At 42.7% G+C, this 26,302-nt stretch overlaps 1 protein-coding gene across 2 annotated transcripts; it reads left to right on the top strand.

The window, feature by feature from the left end:
- The first annotated feature begins 809 nt into the window (after nt 1-809).
- On the top strand, nt 810-26,302 carry LOC111979744 (BMP/retinoic acid-inducible neural-specific protein 3-like). Of its 2 annotated transcripts, XM_024010430.2 has the most exons (9): nt 811-1,347; nt 2,598-2,647; nt 9,360-9,651; nt 13,487-13,677; nt 15,893-16,098; nt 19,247-19,352; nt 19,748-19,984; nt 21,247-21,469; nt 22,900-26,302. In XM_024010430.2, exons 3-9 carry the CDS (start codon nt 9,398-9,400, stop codon nt 24,059-24,061), a joined length of 2,379 nt encoding a protein of 792 aa, XP_023866198.1. In that variant the 5' UTR covers nt 811-1,347; nt 2,598-2,647; nt 9,360-9,397; the 3' UTR covers nt 24,062-26,302. The 2 variants fall into 2 exon arrangements, with proteins under 2 accessions (XP_023866200.1, XP_023866198.1); XM_024010432.2 differs by lacking the exon at nt 2,598-2,647 and having other exon boundaries at nt 810-1,347.

Raw genomic sequence — 26,302 nt, forward strand, 5'->3', positions numbered from 1 at the left:
TGACATTAAACACCATACCAGTGCAGGGGCTAACGAGGACCACGGGCCCCGACACAGGTCCCAGTGTCAGCCAAAGAGGTCTGTCTATCTAATGAGCAGTGCAGAACCCAATGACCGCAAGTGGAAAAACATCATGCTCTCAGTCGGATTCTGATTCACAAAGCGCACAGATGCTTAAATAAATTTAACAAGCCCCTCAAGGCCAAATTGAAATGACAATGTTTACAATCGCTCAGTGGGTTTTTGCTTCCCAAAAATAAAAATTGGTTGAGCAATTTTCACCCATTTCAGCCTGAGAGAAAGTATTTTTGCTTTGTAGTAAAACAAAACGGGGGGGAAAAGTGTAATGACTCTGCTGAATATTCAATTAAAAAAGTGTAATGAGTCTGCTGAATATTCAATTAAAAAAGTGTAATGACTCTGCTGAATATTCAATTAAAAAAGTGTAATGACTTTGCTGAATATTCAGTTAAAAAGTGTAATGACTCTGCTGAATATTCAATTTAAAAAGTGTAATGAGTCTGCTGAATATTCAATTTAAAAAGTGTAATGAGTCTGCTGAATATTCAATTATAAAAGTGTAAGAGCGTAGTTTTGAATAGATTAGAAAATATCAGTTTTTAATGGAAACTGACAGGACAGAATGATGATCGTGACACAGCCAGCAGGTCAGACAGAATGGCAACTCTGGGAATGCGAAACGTAATAGTCTCACACACCACACACACAAAAGACCGTGACACTATTCACTGTTGAACATTCCATGTCACATTATATTATGCCCAACCACAATGTTTAAAACAAATGTGTCATTCAATTTTCAATTATTTTCCACATTACACAATGCAATCAATGTCGCCTACTCATAGACATCTCGTGGATTTCGCTGTCTTACTATTTAACTCTATATCTCATACATCAAACTACATGCCAGGAGCTGTCTACTGTATTACGTGGATCATTACTGAACATGTTTATCAGCACATGCTTGACCTTTCATCAATAGATAGATTGAGTATGTAGATATCAGCATACCACTCACTACACATAACACGCAACTAAAAATTGCACACTTTGATTCGTTGATGTGTTATCTTTTCCCTTGACAAATCCACCCATACAGTGGCATCCAGAGCTTACATACGAGTTCCTTCTAATGGCCTGGATAAGCTCTCCAGTGTTTGCATCATTTCACACTGGGGCTCATTTGAGCGTAATGAGCCTGTGGCTATGTTTACATCCCTCGGAGCAGAGACAGGAGTTCTCTAAGTCTGTCGTGTTTACTGAACAAGTGCTGGAGACCGAGGGCTACAGGGCAACTTTTTAATCAGCCTCTGGAACATATTTGTGAGTTAACTGTTTCGCTAACTTTTGTACATATGGCATGGCCCATGGGAATCAAGGTCAGTTAGCTGTCTAGCTAATTTCAGCATGTGTAACATGGAGGCCAGTTAGCGGTSTAGCTAATTTCAGCATGTGTAACATGGAGGCCAGTTAGCGGTGTAGCTAATTTCAGCATGTGTAACATGGAGGCCAGTTAGCGGTGTAGCTAATTTCAGCATGTGTAACATGGAGGCCAGTTAGCGGTGTAGCTAATTTCAGCATGTGTAACATGGAGGCCAGTTAGCGGTCTAGCTAATTTCAGCATGTGTAACATGGAGGCCAGTTAGCGGTCTAGCTAATTTCAGCATGTGTAACATGGAGGCCAGTTAGCTCCAGAACGTGTGGCATAAAGTTCTGAGCATCTGAGACAATGGAAGTTAGTTTAGTTAGTTAGTTTAGCTAACTCCAGTAGCTGTTTTTCTAACTTCAGCACATGGTTTAAAAATGTAGCTAATTCCAGAACATGTGACATGGATGTAATTATTGTGGGCCATTCTCCCAAATACTGGATGTTCTTGAGGTATAAAATTATTTTGAAATGCATTAAAGTCCCCCTAGGGCAGCGCACAATTGGCGGGTTAGGGGAAATTTTGGCCGGGGGAAGGCTTTACAATTACGCCGTCATTGTAAATAACTGACTTGCCTAGTTAAAGATGAAATAAAAAGACAGGGGTTTTAACTCAACCAGATAATAGCACTATACATTAGCTAATAATGTCATAGTTCCCAATCTCATGGTGTTTTGCTTTCCCGTGGATTTGTGTTGACCCCAGGATGATTATGCACCAGTGCTCCGCATCGCAATGTCTGCATTAAATGGAATAATCGTTAAAGCTCACAAGCATGTCAAATTTGGCAATTATGAAACACGAGCAGCTAGGCTTACATTGCAATTAGTATGCATTTGTTAGTACCACATACCTGACATGAATACCTACTATTCAGTAAAATATATGTACTGTATAATTGTTGCCTTTGTAATTCCTCAAGGTGACCTGTATGCACTATCCTTTTCTCCAGTGCCAGCCTCTCTCCMGGCCCTGACCACCCTATGTGCTCACGTCCTCAAAATGGAGGTTAAACAGGCAGATCAACGGTCCAGCCCAGAATGGCACCTGATGGTTCATTAACGTTGGAGTTGCAGCTAGGAGAAAATAATGACGGGAAGAGATTTAAACAACATAGTCCTATTGACTGTTTTTATTGATACACAGGGGCATGAGGTGGCAAAAAACGGGAGAAACTCGCTGGTACCTGGGATTAGGTATGTATGGATCTGTTGCAATAGCCTCACTTGACAAGTTCATTCATTTCAAATCACCAACTCTGTGTGTGTGTGTGTGTGTGACATGTCTGATAGAAATATGTCAAATAGGATGATAATATCAAGAGACATGAACCATTTGAAGAGACATTAACCACTTCTTCAATTAAGAGTTTAAACAAGTGGTTCTGTCTTTAAATGATTAATGTCTCTCATGCTTTTGTAGGAATATAAAAGAGTAGATGAAGTTTTGGGAAGTTATCAATTACAACAACAAAAAAAGAATGAAAGATGGATTGTATCGTCATGGGTCTCATAAACAAAACTCCCCTTTTGATCCTAACAAAGCTGGAGCAATGACCCTTCAAGGACAAGCACTGGCCAGGGTACATTAGATGTTGCTTTCTGCAGGACTGCTAAAGGGGCGATGTAAAATGAATCAATCATTTTGAATATAAAAAGCATTTGTTATTTTCATGGTGTGTGGAGAGGTCCATCTTTTTGCAATACAAAATGTAGTTTATTTTATTTTAAACTGAAACATTGTYTTCGACAATAACTGTGGCGTAGTGTTATATAATGGATCCAGAGTAACGCASCGGTCTAAGACACTGCATTGCAGTGCTAGAGGTGTCACTACAGACCCGGGTTCGATTCCGGGCTGTATCACAACCCGRCCGTGATCGGGAGTCCCATAGGGCGGCGCACAATTGACCCAGCGTCGTCCAGGTTAGACGAGTGTTTGTCCGGKGTAGGCCGTCATTGTAAATAAGAATTTGCTCTTAACTGACTTGCGTAGTTGAATAAAAGGTTAAACAAAAATACAAATGAAATGGARATTCATTAAAGATCTATTCATGGATCTCCTCAACCACTAATTTGGTTTTCCCAATAAGACAATTAAAGAGATTCTCTGGTACTTTTGTATATTTTTTTGCCAGGGTTTCTGAATGTAGTACTCATGAGCCAAAAGTGGTCCCCAAAAATTGCATACTACGTCACATACAGTGCCAACAGAAAGTCTACACTCCCTTGAACTTTTTAAAGATTTTTCTGCCATAAAATTACATCTAAAAAATTATTACATTTGGTTGGGTATCATTGATGGCCAGCGATATTTTAACCTTTTCTCCAATTTTTTTATTTTTTTGAAAGCAGATTTAAGTCAAGACTGAGACTAGACYACTCAGGAACACTCAACACCTCTTGGAAAGCCATTCCGGTGTGACTTTTGTGTAATTGTCCCACAGAAAAATAAAACCCTATCCCTGGGTTAGGCATTCAGAAGACTGAGCTGGGTTTTCCTTTCACTTTTTACCTGGTGGAACGAGTGCRATGAGAGTCGGGAAGCAACTACAGGGAGTGAGTGTTTTAATAAATAAACACGACACATAAACAACACACCGACATGAAACAGAGTCAATGATACCTGAGGAAAGAACCAAGGGAAGTGACAGATATAGGGAAGGTAATCAAGGAGGTGATGGAGTCCAGGTGAGTGTCATGAGGCGCTTGACAATGGTGACAGGTGTGCGGGATAATCAGCAGCCTGATGACCTAGAGGCCGGAGAGGGAGTATACGTGAYACCTGGGCTTTTCTCTTTTCATATTTCTTTTGATCCTAACAAACTTCCCAGTCCCTGCCGGTGACAAGAATRCCCATAACATGATGCTGTCACCAAAATACTTGAAAATAAAAAGAGAACAACATTGCATTCACTCCATATTACTGGTCTTTATGACAAAGCAAAAAAGAAAGAAGCGACTCCACATCATCCACTCTGTTTGCAACAAGGCTGTTAAGTARTACTGCAAGACAACACGGYAAATAAACAACAGTACGTAACATACAGTAGCAAACTGATTTTAAAAAAAAAACATCTGCTTCAAACTTCTTAGACGGGAAGATGCACTATGTCACATTTTGTAACTGCCAAAAACCCTAAAATTGAAATATAATTGAAAACATGAGGGATTTTCTACATCATTTGAGAACATCCACCCGCAGAGCCTTGCCAATTCTTTGCGCTGGAGAGATTTTGGCACTGGCTTTTGTCTGTGTGTATTGGGGCCAAATGGAGTTAGCACACAGTCAAGACCTGATCATCCACTCCATTTTAACCTCACTTTCAGGGCCATAGCTTGCCAACTGACATGACCCTTTCAGTGGCAGAACAATGCCAAGTCAACCTGCATAGCTCGGGTGTTGGCTGTATTTGTGTATCAACTGCATTTAATTCATTGACAATCAGGACGTTGAACAGTAATTGCTAAGAAAACAACATTGAAGTCGATGGGGAGATGCTTTTGTTATCACTCAAAACCAGGAGAGCTTTTTGGTGGAATCSTTGGACTCTTGAGCTAACTCTGAGAAATTATACACAGCATCTTGGTGGTGACAATGCCAAGCACAGTGTTTTCACAAACACGCAATTGCATGACCTATTCTCAACTGTCACTGTCTTCACATCATTGTCAATACGGCCCACTCCAAACAGATTGCCGTGACGCTGTAGGTACTGCTACCCCTCAGGTCTTATTTTGGGCTGGAGGTGGAAAAGAAAACATCTATTTGTTTTTATTTTTCCGGTGATTAGCTCGGGCACCCTGTTGGCAAATCGGGGAATTCGGTTCCAGGCGCAATCACACTGCCATGTCGAGGCGTGTTACATCAGCCTTTCAGGATGGCGAGTTGTGCCTTGGCAATTCTGAGTTTCTCCACACTCTGCCACCAAGACTGAATTCCAGGGGACGATTACTGCACAAATAATCAACATCAGCTAGCTGCATCCTGGAGCTCAGTGGGCAACGGGGGGAGGAAAGAAGAGCAGGAGGACTAGAGATAGAGACAAAGAGAAGGAGACAGAGAGGGGGAGGGAGAATGACAAAGGGATAAACAGATAGGCAAGACGAGAGATAGACAGAGAGACCAAAATAGGGGGAGAGAGTGGGAAGGAAAGAGAGACAGATAACTGGGGAGGGAGGAAGAGAGGTTTAGGAACTTTCAATTACCTTGTACACAGACAACAAAGGCCTAGATTTCAGCAGACTATAACAGTCTTCAGCCTCGGGGAAGCTCATTTTTGCCTTCTTCATCTCTCCTCCTCTTCACACAAATTACAGGACAGACAGAATATGTAATGCATTCCTTTTGCAGCACAAGCAATTGCAGACTTCCACATTGTTAGAAGTCACCATCAGTTGCCGTAATAGTAAATTCACCTCACAGAAACAACATAATGTATCGTGGACTATATTATTGCTAAAAAAKAAGCCATTGATAAGAACCATCCTCACATCTAGCATTGGTGGTGACTCGGGTGTTTAGTGTGTATGGATATGACCCCTTCTTGAATTGACTGAATTTGAGTTTGAACGAGAATACAATGTCCTTTGACACTTTCTGTGGCCCTCGCCAAACGACATTAAAACGATGACTGTAGAAATCGATGACTGCAGACTACTGATTCAGTAGCATAAAGAAATAGAGACTATCCTAATGTCCTGTCTGTCCAAACCATTTAACACACTCTTCGTCAATCACTCGTTGTAATTTCAATGACAAACATAACGATGACTTGCAAATACCTAAACAAAGGGCTGGCTCCTACAGCGACCAACATAAAAGGGGATTACTGACCTGACATCAAACAAGCGAGAGGTTTTACTCTGTCCACGAAAATAAGCTCAAGAAGTTAGGAATTTTTATATGGAGGTCAGTGAGTGTCAAATTTGGTCAACAACAAATGTAATCGCTAATTTCCTACGTGAGGCTTATTTGATCCAATAGAAGTTTTGTAATGGTTTAGGTTGTTACGAATGCGCTGATATAAGTGGATGTAACGGATGTGAAATGGCTAGCTAGTTAGCGGGTACGCGCTAGTAGCGTTTCAATCAGTTACGTCACTTGCTCTGAGACTTAAGTAGGGTTTCCCCTTGCTCTGCAAGGGCCGCGGCTTTTGTGGAGCGATGGGTAACGACGCTTCGTGGGTGACTGTTGTCGATGTGTGCAGAAGGTCCCTGGTTCGCGCCCGTGTCGGGGCGAGGGGACGGTTTAAAGTTATACTGTTACATGGACACAAGTGGCATTTCGGCAACTTACTCAAAAACTACTTTATATCAGAGTTGTGCCTGTTGTCATAGAGATAGACAGAGGACTCATCGTGAATATAACCTGTTTTAGCATGGAAAATGCCATTGAGGGCTTCCACCATTTTAAAGCAGTCAACTGCGTGGGGACGCCTAAGAGTTGGGAGCAATCAGCCAATTGGCACAGATATAAAGACATGTCTTCTATCTATCTCTATGGCCTGTTGTTCACATGCGTATCTGCCTTCTCATTGGCTAGAATAGTCCTGATCTCACCTCCTCTCTAGAATAGTCCTGAGTTTAGTGGTTAGAGCATTGGACTAGTAACCGAAAGGTTGCAAGATTGTATCCCTGAGCTGACAAGGTAAAAAATATGTCGTTCTGCCCCTGAACAAGGCAGTTAACCCACTGTTCCTAGGTTGTTATTGAAAATAAGAATTTGTTTTTAACTGACTTACCTAGTTTAAAAAAAAAAAATGTAATCTTTGCTTCAAACTACTCACGTTCAAGCATTTAGCTTTTCATTCTTTTCCTCCCTCGATGTTGAAACAGCCTAATTAGTGATCCATCACCTGCACCTGTCAATCGCCCACCTCTCCTTAAATCCTCAGTCCCAGAGGATCCACTTTCAACTACTGTCACTCCAGCTGTCATATCTTGTGAGAGGTGTCGACTGAGACCGGGCGCGTCAGCTAGCTGTGATGATGTCGGGCGCGTCAGCTAGCTGTGATGATGTCATGATGAGAAAATATCAAAATCATCCATCTGCTCTACACCTGTCTCCACCATCACTGAAATGACATGTCGGATTGCATTATTAATGAAAGGAGTTCTGGGCAAAAAACTCCTTTGAACTATGCAGTGTGGTGCCAATCAGATCCTACAACCAAGTCTGTTATAGTAGTTATTGTATTGGAAGCTGCCTACCGTGCTAGTTGGACGACATCCATAAATACCTGGCCATTTCTCATTTAACTAGGTAAGTCAGTTAAGAACAAATTCTTATTTACAGTGACAGCCTAGGAACAGTGGGTTAACTGCCTTGTTCAGGGGCAGAACGACAGATTTTTACCTTGTCAGCTCAGCGATTTTATCTAGTAACCTTTCAGTTACTGGCCCAACGCTCTAACCACTAAGCTACCTGCCACCCCTCATTGATTATATGCAAGTATATTACACTAATATCTGTTGAAAAGATCTATAAAAATAATTTGCCATCTATTCACCAAAGATTGTATAACATATGTATAGCCTCTGACCTGCATGTGTCGGATATGCTTCTGATGATCAATAGTTACAGAGTAGTTGTTATACCCGTCATCATCATCATTTTAGCAGCCGCTCTTATCCAGTGTGATTTACAGGAGGAATTAGGGTTAAGTGCCTTGCTCAAGGGCACATCARCAGATTCCTCACCTAGTCGGCGCGTGGATTTGAACCAGCGACCYTTCGGTGACAGGCCCAACGCTCTAAACCACTCGGCTACCTTCCGCTCGTTTTCAACCCAATTTAAATGAACAGTTGAGTTTACAATCATCAAATTCGAAATGAAATACACCAACGTGCATTGTGCACACAATGTTTCATTTGTCAAAAAATTGAGCTTTACGTGTGCATAAAAAAACCATCTGCTTCCCCCCTCCATTCCGTGCCAGCCCTTCTCTCATTCAAACGCACAACTAATGCTGGAACCGGGAGGCTGCAACTGCCTGAGCTGAGGAAAATGAACTCSGATAACGAACTATTAGGCTACTTGTGCACCCGATGAAGGAATTGAAGGGGTTGCAAATTAAGTCAGCAAATGTTCAATTAAAATAAGTAAGTTGAATAAACGCGTGTTCAACTTGGGAATTATTGACCGTTATTTTTACGCCCAGAGTTCTTCCCGTCTGTTTTGGAGCTGAAGTTATTTCGCGGAGCAAATGTAAGATCCACCTGCAATCTACAGAGGAGTTTTCCAAATAATGTTTGGATTTCTATGCTCCAGAATGTACAGTGGTGTCTTTTCCTGTGAACAATAAGTTTTGTGAAGAAAATAAACGTTATCATTTTTTWATATATATTTTTTAAGCCTTGTGTCACTTCTTACACGGGCACTTCATGAATTAATTTCATATTATGACCAAAGAGCATGAAAATACATATTTTTATTAGGGCTCGTGCAACCGCGGAATCTCACTGACGCATCAGACATAATTGGTCTTTACACTATTTTTTTAAATCAGGTAAGGACGCAGGCATAATGTTTGACTATCTATTCAAATGTTGCATGCGCCTGTTAATATGACGTGAACATGCACAACAAATTGCATAGGAATTATGTTTATTTATGTAGCCTACTAATTTATTACATTTGTTATTTACTTTTATTACAGCTATCCTTTTCTATGTTTTATTTTAATATATAAAACATCTCAATGTTGTATTATTACATACAGTATAGTACTTACCCAATGAGCGAAGTTGGTTAACAATACATATTTTTAACGTCTTTTCAACCAAAAAAATACGTATTTTCAACGTATTTTGCTCATGGGTAAGGTAAGCTTGTCACATTTTGCAATAAAATCAACATTCCATGATTCGCAAATTCCCCCATATGGTTTGTCACCCCGGGACACAGGCAACGTTTGGAGAGGATGAGGAGTCGTTGGGTGAAGCATGAGGTGCCAGGGTATCGGTCTTAGACGACTGTCTGTGCTGCTCCTGTGGGAGGGGCTCGCTCTGAGTCTGTGCTGCTGCTGGACCGGGACTTGGGTTGTTGCTGCTGCGGCCGGACCCAGTGATGATGGTGGTACCGCTGGGCCCATGGGCTGGTTGCTGTCGGACAAAGGGCCCTTCCACCACTCKTTGGAGTTCACTGAGTCGGTGGAGAGACACCAGCAGGGCTACACTACCAGATACAAGATGTTCAGGTGACCTTTTTCTCTCTTTAGTAGCCTCCCCACCCTCAATACAATTTCAATTTAAGGGGCTTTAWTGACATGGGAAACATATGTTTACATTGCCAAAGCAAGTGAGGTAGATCATGAACAAAAGTTAACATTTACAACAAAGACATGTTGACATAATAAAATCCATTTCCCCAAAAATATATAAAGAATATTTCATGCTGAAACCCTCATAATAAAACACCAATGGGAATCACTAYGTTGATGGTTTATATTTAGCATAATGTTTTACAGCTTTGCCATGAATATTTTATATTGTCAAATAATCTTATTTGACATTTTGTATATATTTTAGATGTGATAAGGCCACACAGAGGGCCAGAGGTAATTACCAGAGATAATTACAGACACCTGTGTTAATCTGAAGTGCCCATAAAAGGTTACTAGATGTCACCTTACAAAATTCCACAAAACCTTAAAAGCTACCAAAAGTCTGTCAGTTTACTGGCAAACTTCGAAAGGTTCCAGTAGTATACCCTCCCTTTGCAACCCTACTCGCAAGCAAGTGAGACTATTCTGTGGCACATCTCCCTCTCTGAACAACACTTCAGTCCTATAGCGTGTCATTATCAACTCTAGGCATATTATTATTTTGTAGCAGTGCTTTTACATACAGCACTGTCGTTGTGTCAGATTTTTTTAAAGGACACTCTTATATATGTTATAAGTCAGTTCAGTCCTGATATTGCGTTCACTGACTGATGTAGGCAAGGTGTCTAAATAGCATACACGCAAATCCATGAAAGCTTGTGGCGTCAACGCATACGTTGTAAGTGAACATAGACTGGATGTCCACCACAATTCACATTGATGGCTATGTTGTTTTCAGAACTAGTGTGAATGGAATGTGTTCYACTTTGCTTGTGACATTGGTGGAACACACGCACCCTGGTTAATGCGCTGTACCAGAGAGGATATAGACAGACTGCTTTAGAAAATGGCAGAGTATTGCCTGAAACATTGCTAAATGGTTTAGAATAAATGTAAGGTGGGAGTTCTTTTGAAAGTGAAGTGTGCTACTCAAACTTCCAATGAGAGGTTGAAAGTATAGGATGATGCTGGCATTGTGCCACAATATAATGACATTCCTGAACATGGTCCCGCTGTTCCGCTATGACTCAATACTTGTTCTCCCCCTTGTGGTAAGCCAGATAAAGGAGGATTTCTACTCGCTTTGAGAACGCTGAAGTCTTCACTTGTCATACGTGTTTTATTAATTTAAAAATATCTCTCTGAACAGCTTCTACTGATTTGAATTCTCTATCTAGAAGGGAGCAAAAGCAACATGGGGAATCTTTTCAACTGATATGATGCCCCCACTTTGAAACGTCCTCTGTTTGGATTGGAATATGGGTCCTAGCAACGTAACCATGTGGATTAACATCGGATCCCCTACAGTTACAAATTATTAGACTGACAGACCGCTGGCGTCCGTCTTTCCTCCCTTCCCGTTTCCCCGTGTTTGATTACACATGAGCCCCGGGTCTTGAACAGGAAGCTGTCAGACTATTATCCACCAGTGTAGCGTTAGCGTAGCATGCCTGCTTCCCATCCATAAGTGCTCACTGGTGAATAAGCCTGCAGGCTAACGCCAGGGTGTGATCTATAGAGGCCATCAAGTGACACCCGGARAGGCACTGCAGTCTGTCTCTCTTTAGGATGATTGGCTGTAATTACACCCTCTACACTGGCCTGATTCCTCAATTATTTCTCTGCCGATCGTTTCTCGTGGCAGTGATTTGATTGCCTCCCACGAGAAGAGACAAGAAGGCTGTGTCTGAAATACTGGAGCAGTAGGACTCTTGACTGTAGAGACTGGAGAGAGACTAGCGTATTAGAACGCTATCGCTTGCAGGTCCCCAGATGGGACGTGACTGTGTACGCAACACTTGAGCTCGATGTGACACGTGTCAGTACACTGTGTACGAAGCGGCTAACGGTCACCACAAACAGTAGGCTAATGGTGAATCACAAGGGCTTTGTGAGATTACATTATGAATATATTTGGTTAGCTTTGGACGCCTCAAGTGCTTATAGTTAAAGCATTTCTATGGTTTCCTGAAAGGCTCCAAGGCAGAGGTTCTAATTTCCTGAAAGGCTCCAAGGCAGAGGTTCTCATTTCCTGAAAGGCTCCAAGGCAGAGGTTCTAATTTCCTGAAAGGCTCCAAGGCAGAGGTTCTAATTTCCTGAAAGGCTCCAAGGCAGAGGTTCTAATTTCTTGAAAGGCTCCAAGGCAGAGGTTCTTATTTCCTTTAAGGCTCCAAGGCAGAGGTTCTCATTTCCTGAAAGGCTCCAAGGCAGAGGTTCTAACATTTCCTGAAAGGCTCCAAGGCAGAGGTTCTAATTTCCTGAAAGGCTCCAAGGCAGAGGTTCTAATTTCTTGAAAGGCTCCAAGGCAGAGGTTCTTATTTCCTTAGGCTCCAAGGCGAGGTTCTCATTTCTGAAAGGCTCCAAGGCAGAGGTTTCTCATTCCTGAAAGGCTCCAAGGCAGAGGTTCTCATTTCCTGAAAGGCTCCAAGGCAGAGGTTTCTCATTTCCTGAAAGGCTCCAAGGCAGAGGTTCTCATTTCCTGAAAGGCTCCAAGGCAGGGTTCTCATTTTTCCTGAAAGGCTCCAAGGCAGAGGTTCTCATTTCCTGAAAGGCTCCAAGGCAGAGGTTCTCATTTCCTGAAAGGCTCCAAGGCAGAGCTTCTCATTTCCTGAAAGGCTCCAAGGCAGAGGTTCTCATTTCCTGAAAGGCTCCAAGGCAGAGGTTCTCATTTTGCTCTAAATGTCTCACGGTCATAGAATGATTCATGGTCATTCAAATATGGTTCAAGATTAGCTGTGATTCATGGTTACCCATACACTCTTAGAAAGGTTCCAGAAGGGTTATTCGGCTGTCCCCATATCAGAACCCTTTTTGGGTCCAAATAGAATCCTTTTTGGTTAGAGGTAGAACTTTTGGTTGATCTTTGTAGAACCCTCTGCGTAAAGAGTTCTACATGGTACTCAAAAGGGTTCTACCTGGAACCAAAACAATAATTTTAGGTTCTAGATTTCACCTTTTTTTCTACTYATAGGGACCTTACACTGGTTCATGGGTAATCTGGCATATAGGGTCAGTAGTTTCATGGTCACATTGACAATTTATAATACTTATTATGCCTAGTGCTGCATTGGACCCTCTCATAAGGACTATCATGCTACAGTAGCAATATTGTACTGTGGTCACCTAACAAAGGCATTGTGAAACTGAGGTTTCCTTTCTTCGCAACAGCAAGATCGAAGCTACAATGAAACAAGGCAAAAGAGCACCAACAAAGACAATTGTAAGACAAGGTCATACAGTCTCACAGACCTGTGAACATATGTGTTGGCAGAGTGACCCACTGTTTATTAGCCAGTGGCAATGTTTGTCAGAGCAAATTCCAGCCAACCTGAAGTCATTCGACACTTTCCTTTGCCCTCCCTCAAGTTGCGTGCCAACATAAGAAGGCTTTAGGAGAAAATATCTGCAGTATGCTCACAGCTCCTCCAGGGAAGAGACCGTACCGTCTGGATGTATTAGCTATACTGTATGTGAGAGATTCTGCCTGTGTCTGTTTGTAAATGTTGTGTCTGTCTATAAATATTGTGTCTGTCTGCGTTGGGGTTTGTTTGTGTTAAATGTAGGTTTTCACATTCTACAATTACGTTCAAATAAATGTTCTCAACAGCCTGTTAAGTTTGTGACAATTTCACAAACTGAAAACTCTCTCCACGAACCAAGAACTCAATCAACTAATTAATTAAATGTGTTGTCATGACGTCGTTTTCAGGGAGTTCGGCCGATGGAAAGTCAACAGCCTGGCGGTGGAGAGGCGGGACGGCAGCGGCCTGGCTCCGCCCCTCGACCCTGACTTCATGCACACAGTCAGGCAGTTGGGGCGGCGGCCCTCCCTCCACAGGATCACTGAGACCATTATCAAGAAGTACGGAACTCACCTCCTGCTGTCCGCCACTCTTGGAGGTACAGTAAACAGAGGCTCCAAACATTGGTTCCTACTTGACCCGCATCACAGCAGGACTCCTTAAACTCCTTAGAAGTGGGTTTTTCAAGAGGGAAATTCATAAAACTTTTAAATGTAAAATCTGTTACTGAATGTAATGTATGACTCAGACAATGGGAGAAATTCCTAGTGTCTGAACSATACATTACATTCAATAACTTAGCTACAGCAGATACTTCTGCATAAGGGGTATATTTTTAGTAACATATGTAATGTGGAAATTATACAGTTTAGAATTGATGTATTATACTGTATCTTATGTGCTTAAAAAGCTACTGTGTGTATATATATATATACAGTTGAAGTCGGAAGTTTACATACACCTTAGCCAAATACATTTAAACTCAGTTTTTCATAATTCCTGACATTTAATCAGAGTAAAAATTCCCTATCTTAGGTCAGTTAGGATCACCACTTTATTTTAAGAATGTCAAATGTCAGAATAATAGTAGAGAGAATAATTTATTTCAGCTTTTATTTCTTTCAACACATTCCCAGTGGGTCAGAAGTTTACATACACTCAATTAGTATTTGGTAGCATTGCCTTTAAATTGCTTTACTTGGGTCAAATGTTTTGGGTAGCCTTCCACAAGCTTCCCACAATAAGTTGGGTCAAATGTTTTGGGTAGCCTTCCACAAGCTTCCCACAATAAGTTGGGTCAATTTTGGCCCATTCCTCCTGACAGAGCTGGTGTAACTGAGTCAGGTTCTTAGGCCTCCTTGCTCGCACAYGCTTTTTCAGTTCTGCCTACAAATTTTCGATGGGATTGAGGTCAGGGCTTTGTGATGGCCACTCCAATACCTTGACTTTGTTGTCCTTAAGCCATTTTGCCACAACTTTGGAAGTATGCTTGGTATCATTGTCCATTTGGAAGAGCCATTTGCGAACCAAGCTTTAACTTCCTGACTGATGTCTTGAGATGTTGCTTCAATATATCCACATAATTGTCCTTCCTCATGATGCCATCWATTTTGTGAAGTGCACCAGTCCCTCCAGCAGCAAAGCACCCCCACAACATGATGCTGCCACCCCCGTGCTTCACGGTTGGGATGGTGTTCTTCGGCTTGCAAGCCTCCCCCTTTTTCCTCCAAACATAACGATGGTCATTATGGCCAAACAGTTCTATTTTAGTTTCACCAGACCGGAGGACATTTCTCCAAAAGGTACGATCTTTGTCCCCATGTGCAGTTGCAATCTGTAGTCTGGCTTTTTTTATGGCGGTTTTGGAGCAGTGGCTTCTTCCTTGCTGAGCAGCCTTTCAGGTTATGTCGATATAGGACACGTTTTACTGTGGATATAGATACTTTTGTACCCGTTTCCTCCAGCATCTTCWCAAGGTCCTTTGCTGTTGTTCTGGGATTGATTTGCACTTTTCGCACCAAAGTACGTTCATCTCTAGGAGACAGAACGCGTCTCCTTCCTGAGCGGTACGACAGCTGCGTGGTCCCATGGTGTTTATACTTACGTACTATTCTTTGTACAGATGAATGTGGTACCTTCAGGCATTTGGAAATTGCTCCCAAGGATAAACCAGACTTTTGGAGATTTACAAGGTCTTGGCTGATTTCTTTTGATTTTCCCATKATGTCAAGCAAAGAGGCACTGAGTTTTAACGTATGCCTTGATATACATCCACAGGTACAYCTCCAATTGACTCAAAYTATGTCAATTAGCCTATCAGAAGCTTCTAAAGCCATGATATAATTTTCTGGAATTTTCCAAGCTGTTTAAAGGCACAGTCAACTTAGTGTATGTAAACTTCCGACCCACAGGAATTGTCATACAGTGAATTATAAGTGAAATAATCTGTCTGTAAACAATTGTTGGAAAAATTACTTGTGTCATGCACAAAGTAGCTGTCTTAACCGACTTGTCAAAACTATAATTTGTTAACAAGAAATTTGTGGAGTGGTTGAAAAACGAGTTTTAATAACTCCAACCTAAGTGTATGTAAACTTCCGACTTCAACTGTATTAAAACAGGGAACTCAGTTCAGTATGGTTGCTGGATTGGGGTGAGATTAAACATACATCACATGTTCTGCTCATTATCTTTCTTCATCACAGTCAATGAATAATTGGAACCTCTCTAAAGAAGAGATGGGAGATGATCACCATTGATAAGCATCTCTGGCTCAGTTAATAGTCTCCCCTTTCCTAATTTCCTGTAATCAGGGGAGGAGTCCTTGACGATATTTGTGGATAAGCGGAAGCTGAGCCGAGGCCCAGAACCAGGGGCTAGAGCTGAGGGCAGCAGCCACAACAATACGGGGGTGGTGACCCTGGAGGCCCTTCACCAGCTGGCTGCCTCCTACTTCACCGACAGGGAGAACACCCTGCGCCGGCTCCACCACCTCCAGATCGCCTCCACCGCCATCAGGGTAAGAGACCCCTGACTGCCCTCTCTCTGCCTCTGGGCATACAGAGGGGAAGKTAGATGCTAATATAGGTTACTATAGGAGGTCAAACTGTGTTAAACCAATGCAGCTGCTGCAACGACTTTGCCATGTTTTCTTGAGATTTTTCTGTGGGGGAGGCAAGTGGATAGGTTACTGTTGCATTTACTGTTGCCATTTTATTAATGTCAAATATTCACAGTGTAGCATGTTGATGTGTTGTTTTGATTTATAATTGTCCTTATTGTCAGACTCTCGCTGTGCCGATTCAGTATKTAAGCGTTGTTGCATAGTGTATCAGATATGAGTGCTTTTATCTCAAGATGAAAACGGCTGAGAATTAACATGTTTYAAGTCATAAGAATTTMATGTGACTTACATCAGACTGTGTTCTAATTATATATCAAGGGCRATAGAGACAGATGAACAGGGTTCAGTCAGTATAGAATATCTACGTAAAAAGTATTTACTGTAKGCCGTCTATTCCAAAACTGCAATGCCGTCGGAGGTACRCCAAATAAATATGTGATTCACATTTTCAAACAGTCCATTTATATTTTCCAACGGGGCTATACATTTGGTAATGCGGGTGCAAGCAGTTGCTCCCGACGCCACTTGGGTACACTGCAGCATCCACCAAGAGSCTCTTGTTGCCAAGGGAATGCCTGACAGCTTGAAAGACGTTTTGGACACTACAGTGAAAATGGTAAACTTAGTTAAAGCAAGGCCCCTGAACTCTCCTGTATTTTCCGCAATATGCAATCATATGGGCAGCGACCATGTAATGCTTTTACAGCATACAGAAGTGCGTTTGTTATCAAGGGGGAAAGTATTGACACATTTTTCTGAATTGAGAGACGAGCTTAAAGTTTTCTGTACTGACCATCATTTCCACTTGTCTGACCGCTTGCATGATGACGAGTTTCTCACACGACTGGCCTGTCTGRGTGATGTTTTTTCTAGCCTGAATTATCTGAATCCAGGATTACAGGGACTCTCCGCAACTATATTCAATGTGCGGGACAAAATTGAGACTATGATTAAGAAGTTGGAGCTCTTCTCTGTCTGCATTAACAAGGACAACACACAGGTCTTTCCATCATTGTATAATTTTTTTGTGTGCAAATTAACTCAAGCTTACGGACAATGTCAAATGTGATATAGCGAAGCATCTGAGTGAGCTGGGTGCGCAATTACGCAGGTACTTTCCCAAAACGGACGACACAAACAACTGAAATCGTTAGCCCTTTCATGCCCTGCCTCCAGTCCACTTACAAGAGTGCCTCATCAAAATTGCAGCAWGCGGTTCTGTGAAAATKTCATTTATTCAGAAGCCACTGCCAGATTTCTGGATAGGGCTGCGCTCAGAGTATCCTGCCTTGGCAAATCGCACTGTTAAGACACTGATGCCCTTTGCAACTATGTACCTATGTGAGAGTGGATTCTCGACCCTCACTAGCATGAAACCTAAGTACAGGTACAGACTGTGTGGAAAATGATTTTAAGACAGACTCTCTCCAATACAACCCAACATTGCAGAGTTATGTGCATCCTTTCAAGCACACCCTTCTCATTAACCTGTGGTGAGTTATTTGATGAACAAATAAGGTTTTATATGTAATATGGTTAAATAAATAGCAAAATTATTGGTTATTAGTATATTATTATTTGTGCCCTGGTCCTATAAGAGCTCTTTGTCAGCCGGGTTGTGACAAAGTCACACTCATTCTTATGTTTATAAATGTATCGTATAGTGTGTGTGATGGCTAAAAACAACATTAGTAGTTATTCATCAGGATGATATATCGGCCCATATCTTTCTATTCATTTCCGTCCAAGCTAACCACCTTTGTCAGCCATTTTGTGGAGTGAGCCGAGTGTCAGTTGGTCAAGAAAAGGTTTTGAATAGGTGTYCAGGGGTGTTCAGCACTGCCAGTTGCATATAGTCCTTCATTAAAACACATATGCTGGAGAATATGGAGGAAATATGCAAGAACTGTTACTAAGGCATACATCTAGAGGTTTGATTATGATTCATCTCAAGCCGTATCGTGATTCACTTCATCTATGTTAGGGATGGGCAACTCCAGTCCTCGCAAGACCCGAGTGGTGTCACCCCCCCCCCATCTCTGACAAACACCGCTGATTAAACTGATTACATTCTAAACTGAAGATCATGATTAGTTGATTATTGGAGTCAGATGTGTTAGTTGGGTCTAGGGGCAAAAGTGTGACACCAATCAGGCCCCCAAGTACTGGAGTTGCCCATCCCTGCTCTACATCATGGTTTATCATGCTACAGAATGGTTGACGTAAGACACTGTAATCAGTATATGGGGGATTGGAAATTATGCAGACAATTACATTGATGGGAAGCTACAATCTATCTGTAGTATTAAGCTGATCTACTCCCTAAAAAAAAACGATATAAAATTACGAAAAAGACACTGTAATCAGTTATGAGTGACCCGAATTGAGGAACACTGATTCGCATGATCACCTTGAAATATTGGTGACTGGGCAGGAATGAAAGTTAATTAATTATGAATTCTCCACCACCATTGTACAATAACTCGCCAACTAAATGTATAATATTTCAAAATATGTTTTATTATATTTAACTAGGCAAGTCAATTAAGAATAAATTCTTATTTACAATGACGGCCTAACCCGGCCAAACCCTAACGACGCTGGGCCAATTGTGTGCCGCCCTATGGGACTCCCAATCACGGCCGGGTTGTGATACAGCCTGGAATCGAACCAGGGTCTGTAGTGACACTGAGGCGCAGTGTTTTAGACTGCTACGCCACTCGGAGCCACAAGAATATTTCAACCAACTCTTATTGTTTCTTTTAGATTAATTTACGGATTTTCATTGTGGTTTCAAATTTTCAATACCGTGAATAAGATTGATGGAGTCGATATGATTTAACATTGGAAGATGATTCTCTTTTTCACTCTTATCAAAGATTGATGTCCTTCCTTTATGATAGCCTACCAGAACACACATACTATTCAATCAGTTCCACAGAATATTTTCCTASTTCATTCTCTGATGTTTGAGGCATGAAACAAAACATCGGGAAAAAATGTAATAACTTTCAACATTAATTAGTTCCCTTACCTCCCTCAGGTGACTGAAACCAGGACAGGCCCCCTTGGATGCAGTAACTATGATAACCTTGACTCTGTCAGCTCAGTAMTGGTCCACAGTCCAGAAAACAAGATCCAATTACAAGGTATGTCTGAAACTAGAACTAAAGGCAAAACATCAACAGGTGTATCACTCTGAATGAACTTCGAAGAGCCAGGTGTGCCTTTCATGGTTAACACTAATATATGTATTCCCAGAAATGTAGAGGGAATAGTTTACAGTAACTCACTACAGCTGGCTCAACATGGAATGCATTCTTCAGGAGGTCCAGTGCAGCAAAGGCAGGGCACAGTAGTTCCTATCTGGAATCTAATTGGTTCTCGAGGCTAACCTGCGAGAATCTTTATCAAACCCCGGGATGACTTAGTTGTATTTGGTTTCTGAAGTGGGATCTTCAAAAGCAATTTAGCGGCAGTGTCTGTTTGTTTTGCCTTCTTATACACCCCAAAATACTSACCCACGCCTCTCTGGCCTCCCCAGGACTCCAGGTTATTCTGCCAGCGTACCTGCGGAGCCGCTTCGTCCAGGCAGCCCTCAGCTACATCGGCTGCAACTCGGAGGGCCAGTTTGTGTGCAGGGCCAGTGACTGCTGGTGCCAGTGCAGCCCGGACTTCCCACAGTGCAACTGTCCACAGACGGACCTCCAGGCCCTGGAGAACAACCTGCTCCGCCTCAGAGAGGCCTGGACACTGGCCAACGAGGAGTTTGAGGAATCAGGTGTTTACTGGAGATAGTTGAACATGCAACAGTTCAATGACCTTGGTGATGAGCGACAATTGAGCAGCCTGGGTGGAAGGATATTTCTGCTTTAGCCAGCTTGTTTTTAACTTGCAATAATGTAGTGTAGAATGCAGAGAGTAAGGTATTCAGGCATTCAATAAGCTTCCATATGTGARAATGATAAAAAGCATTGTTCGGAGATATGGTGGAGAAGGGAGTATACTAGATTAAAAACCTTACTGAAGTCGCATAATAAAAGTGTCTCGTGGGATTTCTGACTTCTTGAAAACACTTTTGAAATAGAGGAAACATAGTTAGTTGCAGAATGGAACCCATTCAACCCGTGTGGTGCAGCGGTCTAAGGCACTGCATCTCAGTGCTAGAGGCGTCACTACAGACCCTGGTTTGATCCCGGGCTGTATCACAGCGGTCTAAGGCACTGCATCTCAGTGCTAGAGGCGTCACTACAGGCCCTGGTTAGATTCCGGGCTGTATCACAGCGGTCTAAGGCACTGCATCTCAGTGCTAGAGGCGTCACTACAGACCCTGGTTAGATTCCGGGCTGTATCACAACTGGCTGTGATCAGGAGTCCTATAGGGCGGCGCACAATTGGCCCAGTGTCGTCCGGGTTAGGGGTGGGTTTGGCCGGGGTAGGCCATCATTGTAAGTAAGAATTTGTTCTTAACTGACTTGCCTAGTTAAATAAAAAMWCAACCCCTCTGAATCAGAGAGATGCTGCCTTAATCAGCGCCYGGGTTTAACTGCCGTGCTCAAGGGCAGGTTTTATCCACTTGGGGATTCAAACCAGCGACCTTTCGGTTACTGGCCCAMCGCTCTTGATGTAATAGGTTACCATGGCAATATACATGGCCTTGCTTCGACAGCTGGAAGTGTATATTTGCACCCACTTCAACCACCATCTCATACCATCTGATAAATGACCAATTAGTGACTAAACCATTCAATGGTGCACACTACAGACAGGTGGTTAATAAAATATGATACCTCTTGAAATAACAGTTCTGCACTCTAGTAAGCTGAGAAGAAAGAAATMATCTGAACCAGTATCTCTGAACACGTTGTTGTGCTGTTGTTTATTTATATTTGGGTTTGTTTACTTTTCTGGGACAGACAAAAACAGTGAGAACAGACACACTGTCACACGTAATTATTCCCCAACGGCTCACATGGCTCCCAGCCAGAACGAAACTTCACTTATTCATGTTTTTTTTTTTGTTACTCCTTATTTATTTTTTAGAGGAGTTCCAAAGCTTCGTCGGAAGGCTGCCAACCCATTACGCAGTGAACAAATCTGTCGTGGAGCACTTGTGGAGGACGGATGGGGGTCTGCTCCAGCGCTACAGGCAGCTGGAGACCACGCGAGGCCTGCTTCTCGACAAAGCGCGTCACACCGCTAACAAGCTCTTCAGCCTCATTAAGAGATGTCGCCATCAGCCCAGAATTGTGCTGCACAGGGAGAGGTATAGAGTATTTTTTCATTAACCCGAGGTTTCCCCCAAACTTCCTTTGTCTTGTAATTATGCAAATTATTTATGCACCGTGCGGGAAAGACACAAAATAAGAGTCGTTTTAGAAGACAAGAAGGGCTGACAGACGAAATTGAGTCTCACCTCGGATAACCAGAGTTGAGGATAGCTGGACAACTGGCAGTCGCTTAATGCAATGCAATTAGTACTGTTTTAACTTTTGTTATCCAAAGTATCTAAGACCACTGGGCTCAATAAAAGAKGAAGTACCTACTCACTAGGCCACAATAAGTCTTCAGATAGTGTCACACATCCACACTCAGAAAAGAGTATCAATAACAAACCTTTTGGCATTCAAACGGTAGGTCCTCTTTATCTTATGCCTCTGCTGAAGTAACCGCTTTCACTCTGTTTTCATTAACAGTCAAAACTACAGTCTGAACAACATTCCAATTATAATTTGGTTAGCCCGGTCCCAGATCATGTTTGTTGTACTCTCTTGTACTGTATCTGTACTAATACTATTTATCTGTATCTGTACAAATACTATTTATCTGTATCTGTACAAATACAGTGCTGCCAAGCGCACTGTGACTACTGTGGCGCTTGGCAGAGTTCTTAACGGGTCCAACAGAACCCCTGAGACCTGACACGAGTAGTCCTCTAGCTCCCGGTTCAGCTCTGTAATGCTACCTGGTCTAGCTGTTATTAGTTACTCCGGTCTTCCAGAGAGGCTTTCCTTTGAGCATAACTTCACGGTGCTGGATTCCTCCCTCCTGACCTCTCTGTTTTGATGGCCATTCTTTGGAAGAAATTAACTACATTACAAAATCCTTCAGTACTACTGCCAAACGCTCTTCTTCCACAATCCTCAATCCAATTACACTGCTTTATCACACCCTTCTGGTCATAAAGGGGGATTTGATGGAGGTTCCCAATTATTTAACTGGTCCATTTTTTCCGCATGTGGATCGTATGAAATGTTTTATGCATAGTTTATTTGCTCTGTAATTGTACTGGGTGGTTAGTATTCAATATTCATACATTGAACAAAAGGTGTGTGTGTGTGTGTGTGTGTGTGTGTGTGTGTGTGTGTGTGTGTGTGTGTGTGTGTGTGTGTGTGTGTGTGTGGTTGGCTCTCTCAGTCAGCACCCACCTGCCTACTCAGGAGGAATTCACGACTAGAGGAAGATTTTCATTTTGGTCTGATTTAGCTTGCATTCCAGCAGCTGAGCCAACGAGCAGAGATGGGGTTTCTGCTCTGCCTATCCTACTTAATTGACAGATATTGTTGCTGTGAATGTGCAGTATGAATCCTATTGTGTCTGATGAGATGTTTTTAACATATTTCAAAGACAAAAGAAAATGTTAATTGACTAACAAAAGTACRTTCACCTACAGTATGTTCTGTCCTCCGTCCTCAGACCCCTCCGCTACTGGCTGAGCTACATCCTGTCCCTCCTGTACTGCAGTGAGAACGACCACATCGGCGTGTACTCTGAGCAGACCAGGAGTTGTTCCTGCCCCTACCACCACTCTTCCTGCCAGGGCCCCGTCCCCTGCGCTGTGGGAGAAGGCCCCCGCTGTGCATCTTGTTCCCCCGAGAACCGCACCCGCTGCTCCAGCTGCAACCCGGGCTTCTTTCTAGGCCAGGGGCTCTGCCGACCCGCCGTACCTGACCCCACGGATCCCTACCTGGGTTTGGAGAGCGACCGCGACCTTCAGGACTTGGAGCTGCGCTACCTACTCCAGCGCCGCGACTCGCGCATTGCCCTGCACGCCATCTTCGTCAGCAGCGATGTGCGCCTCAACGCCTGGTTCGACCCGTCGTGGCGGAAGAGGATGCTGCTGACGCTGAAGAGCAACCGCTACAAGTCCAACCGCGTGCACATGCTCCTGGGGGTGACGCTCCAGGTGTGCCTGACCAAGAACAGCACGCTGGAGCCTGCGCTGTCCGTGTTCGTCAACCCKTTCGGGGGCAGCCACTCAGAGAGCTGGACCATGCCGATCGGCCAGCACGGCTACCCCGGCTGGAAGMGGACCAAGCTGGATATCCCCCTGGACTGCTACAACTGGACCTTGACACTGGGCAACCGGTGGAAGAGCTTTTTCGAGACCRTCCATTTCTACCTGAGGAGCCGCATTAGGGATTCGGGGCCAGGCTCGGAGGTTGGGGGACCCAGAAACGCTAGTAGAGCGTACTTTGAACCACCAGAGGGCGCCGTGGAACCTGTGGAGGCGTATTCATCCCAGAACAYGGGMTACATGAAGATCAACAGCATGCAGCTGTTTGGATACAGCATGCACTTTGACCCGGATGCAATCCAGGACCTAATCCTGCAGCTGGACTACCCGTACACCCAGGGATCCCAGGACTCAGCCCTGCTGCAGCTGGTAGAGGTCCGCTATAGGATCAACCGCCTCTCCCCTCCAGGGGCTCAGCCTGTGGACCTGTTCTCATGTCTGCTCCGTCAAAGACTGAAACTGTCCAGTTCAGAAGTGACCAGAATACTGGCTTCTCTACAGGCTTTCAGTGCCAGACAACCAAACTCTGTGGAGTACGAGGCAACCAAGCTATGTAGTTAATAATGGGCAGGTGGGCGGGGCCAATGTGATGTTTTTTGTATTAACCCAATCATATACAATGTCAGCCYCATAGCCTATATCTTTTGTCCGCGGGTCTGTTTGTGTTGGTGTTTGCCATTAATGTCTTTAATTGTATATAAGTGTCATTAAATTTGATGTTTTTATCAATACCGGTGAAAAGTTTGGACAAACCTACTCATTCAAGRGTTTTTCTTWATTTTTTACTATTTTCTGCATTGTAGAATAATTGTGAAGACACCAAAACTATGAAATAGYACATATGGAATCATGTARTAAGCAAAAARGTATTAAACAAATCAAAATATATTATATATTTGAGATTATTCAAATAGCCACCCTTTGCCTTGATGACAGCTTTGCACACTCTTGGCATTCTCTCAACCAGCTTCACCTGGAATGCTTTTCCAACAGTCTTGAAGGAGTTCCCACATATGCTGAGCACTTGTTGGCAGCTTTTCCTTCACTCTGCGGTCCAACTCATCCCAAACCATCTCAATTTGGTTGAGGTCGGGGGATTGTGGAGGCCAGGTCATCTGATGCAGCACTCCATCACTCTCCTTCTTGGTAAAAAAAATCCCTTAAACAGCCTGGAGGTGTGTTGGGTCATTGTCCTGTTGAAAAACAAATGATAGCCCCACTAAGTCAAACCTAATGGGATGGTGTATCGCTGCATAAAGACACGGCGGTTGGAACCAAAAATCTCCAATTTGGACTCCAGACCAAAGGACAAATTTCCACCACTAATATCCATTGCTCGTGTTTCTTGGCTAAAGTATGTCTCTTCTTCTTATTGGTGTCCTTTAGTAGTGGTTTCTTTGCAGCAATTTGACCATGAATGCCTRATTCACACAGTCTGCTCTGAACAGTTGATGTTGAGATGTGTCTGTTACTAATTTKGATTTGTTTAACACTTTTTTGGTTACTACATGATTCCATATGCATTTTTTCATAGYTTTGATGTCTTCACTATTATTCTACAATGTAGAATAAAGGAAAACCCTTGAATGACTAGGTGTTCTAAAACTTTTGACCGGTAGTGTATATTGGAAAGATTTGGAAAAATGCATCCCTTTTTCCCCTTTTACAGAAAATGCTGCAATTTATTATTGGATAGAGAGGATTTGATCTGCTTTATACAAGTATCAAATCAGCATCTATTCCAAATGTATATGACCGCTGTGTTATTTCAGCGGATTATTGGATTGATACAAACACACACACCTACTGAAACCTATGTAAGTCATTTGCTAATGTAACGAGAACGAGTTGCTGCAAATGTGCTGTGTTAGTACTGCCCATCTGGAGCTGCAGAGCACAGTGTCTCATAGTGTCTCCATTCTGTAACAGCCTTGGCACAGATTACCAAGGGTATAGCGAGGACAGTAGCCTCCGCCCCTCTGTCTCTGGCTGCCATTCACACTCACTGTGATGGATGAGAGAGGGAGGTAGAGAGACATGCACAGCATCAAACACAGGCTAGGTATCAATGGCCTTTATCAGAGATAATTAGCTCACAGAGCAAATAGGGAGTTGATTGAAGGCTCAATGACCACGGGTGAAATTAGACCCGAACTCCCAAAAGGACWGTTGTCTCTAGACTACAGTGTGAGCTGTTTGAGTATGACTTACATCTTAGATAGCACTTGCAGAAGTGGCTTGTCGTCGCTTAATCTAGATTCGTAAGACGTTCCCCCCTGGGGTTAAGGAGTGATGGGTGGTTATCCATCCTGTCTCTTCCCTCTGTTTTAATGCTAACCTTAAGAGAAAGAGAAAGTGGGTAGAAACAAGCAATTAACTTGAAAACACTACCAAATGAAGCACTGCTTGTTCTCAAATTCGGTTATGGGCTAAATTATGTTCCTGTTTATTAATTAAATGCAGTCATTTAGATTGGAAGTAAATTGGATTTCCAAATTCGATAGACTGAATCCTTTTCAGTGAGGTAAGGTTTAGATTTCAAATATTTTTTATTTTTTTAAAGGTCCTAGAATCATTTGCATATCTAAATGGAATGTAAAGTAATTAAAATCGTGGCTGAGTAAACAAACAGCGATGTCACTCATGGGCAGCATTCATCGACATCTGAAGTAAACTCCTTAGTGTGACAAGGCCCAAATGTGCTCAAACCAAACCCTTTAAAATGTCCTTGATTGTGGGGTTGCAAAGTCCCTGATTACTAATCTTTACACTGTTTTGTGTTTCAATAAGTTACTTACCAAG

Source organism: Salvelinus sp. IW2-2015, linkage group LG19, assembly GCF_002910315.2.
Source record: "Salvelinus sp. IW2-2015 linkage group LG19, ASM291031v2, whole genome shotgun sequence".
NCBI lineage: Eukaryota > Metazoa > Chordata > Actinopteri > Salmoniformes > Salmonidae > Salvelinus > Salvelinus sp. IW2-2015.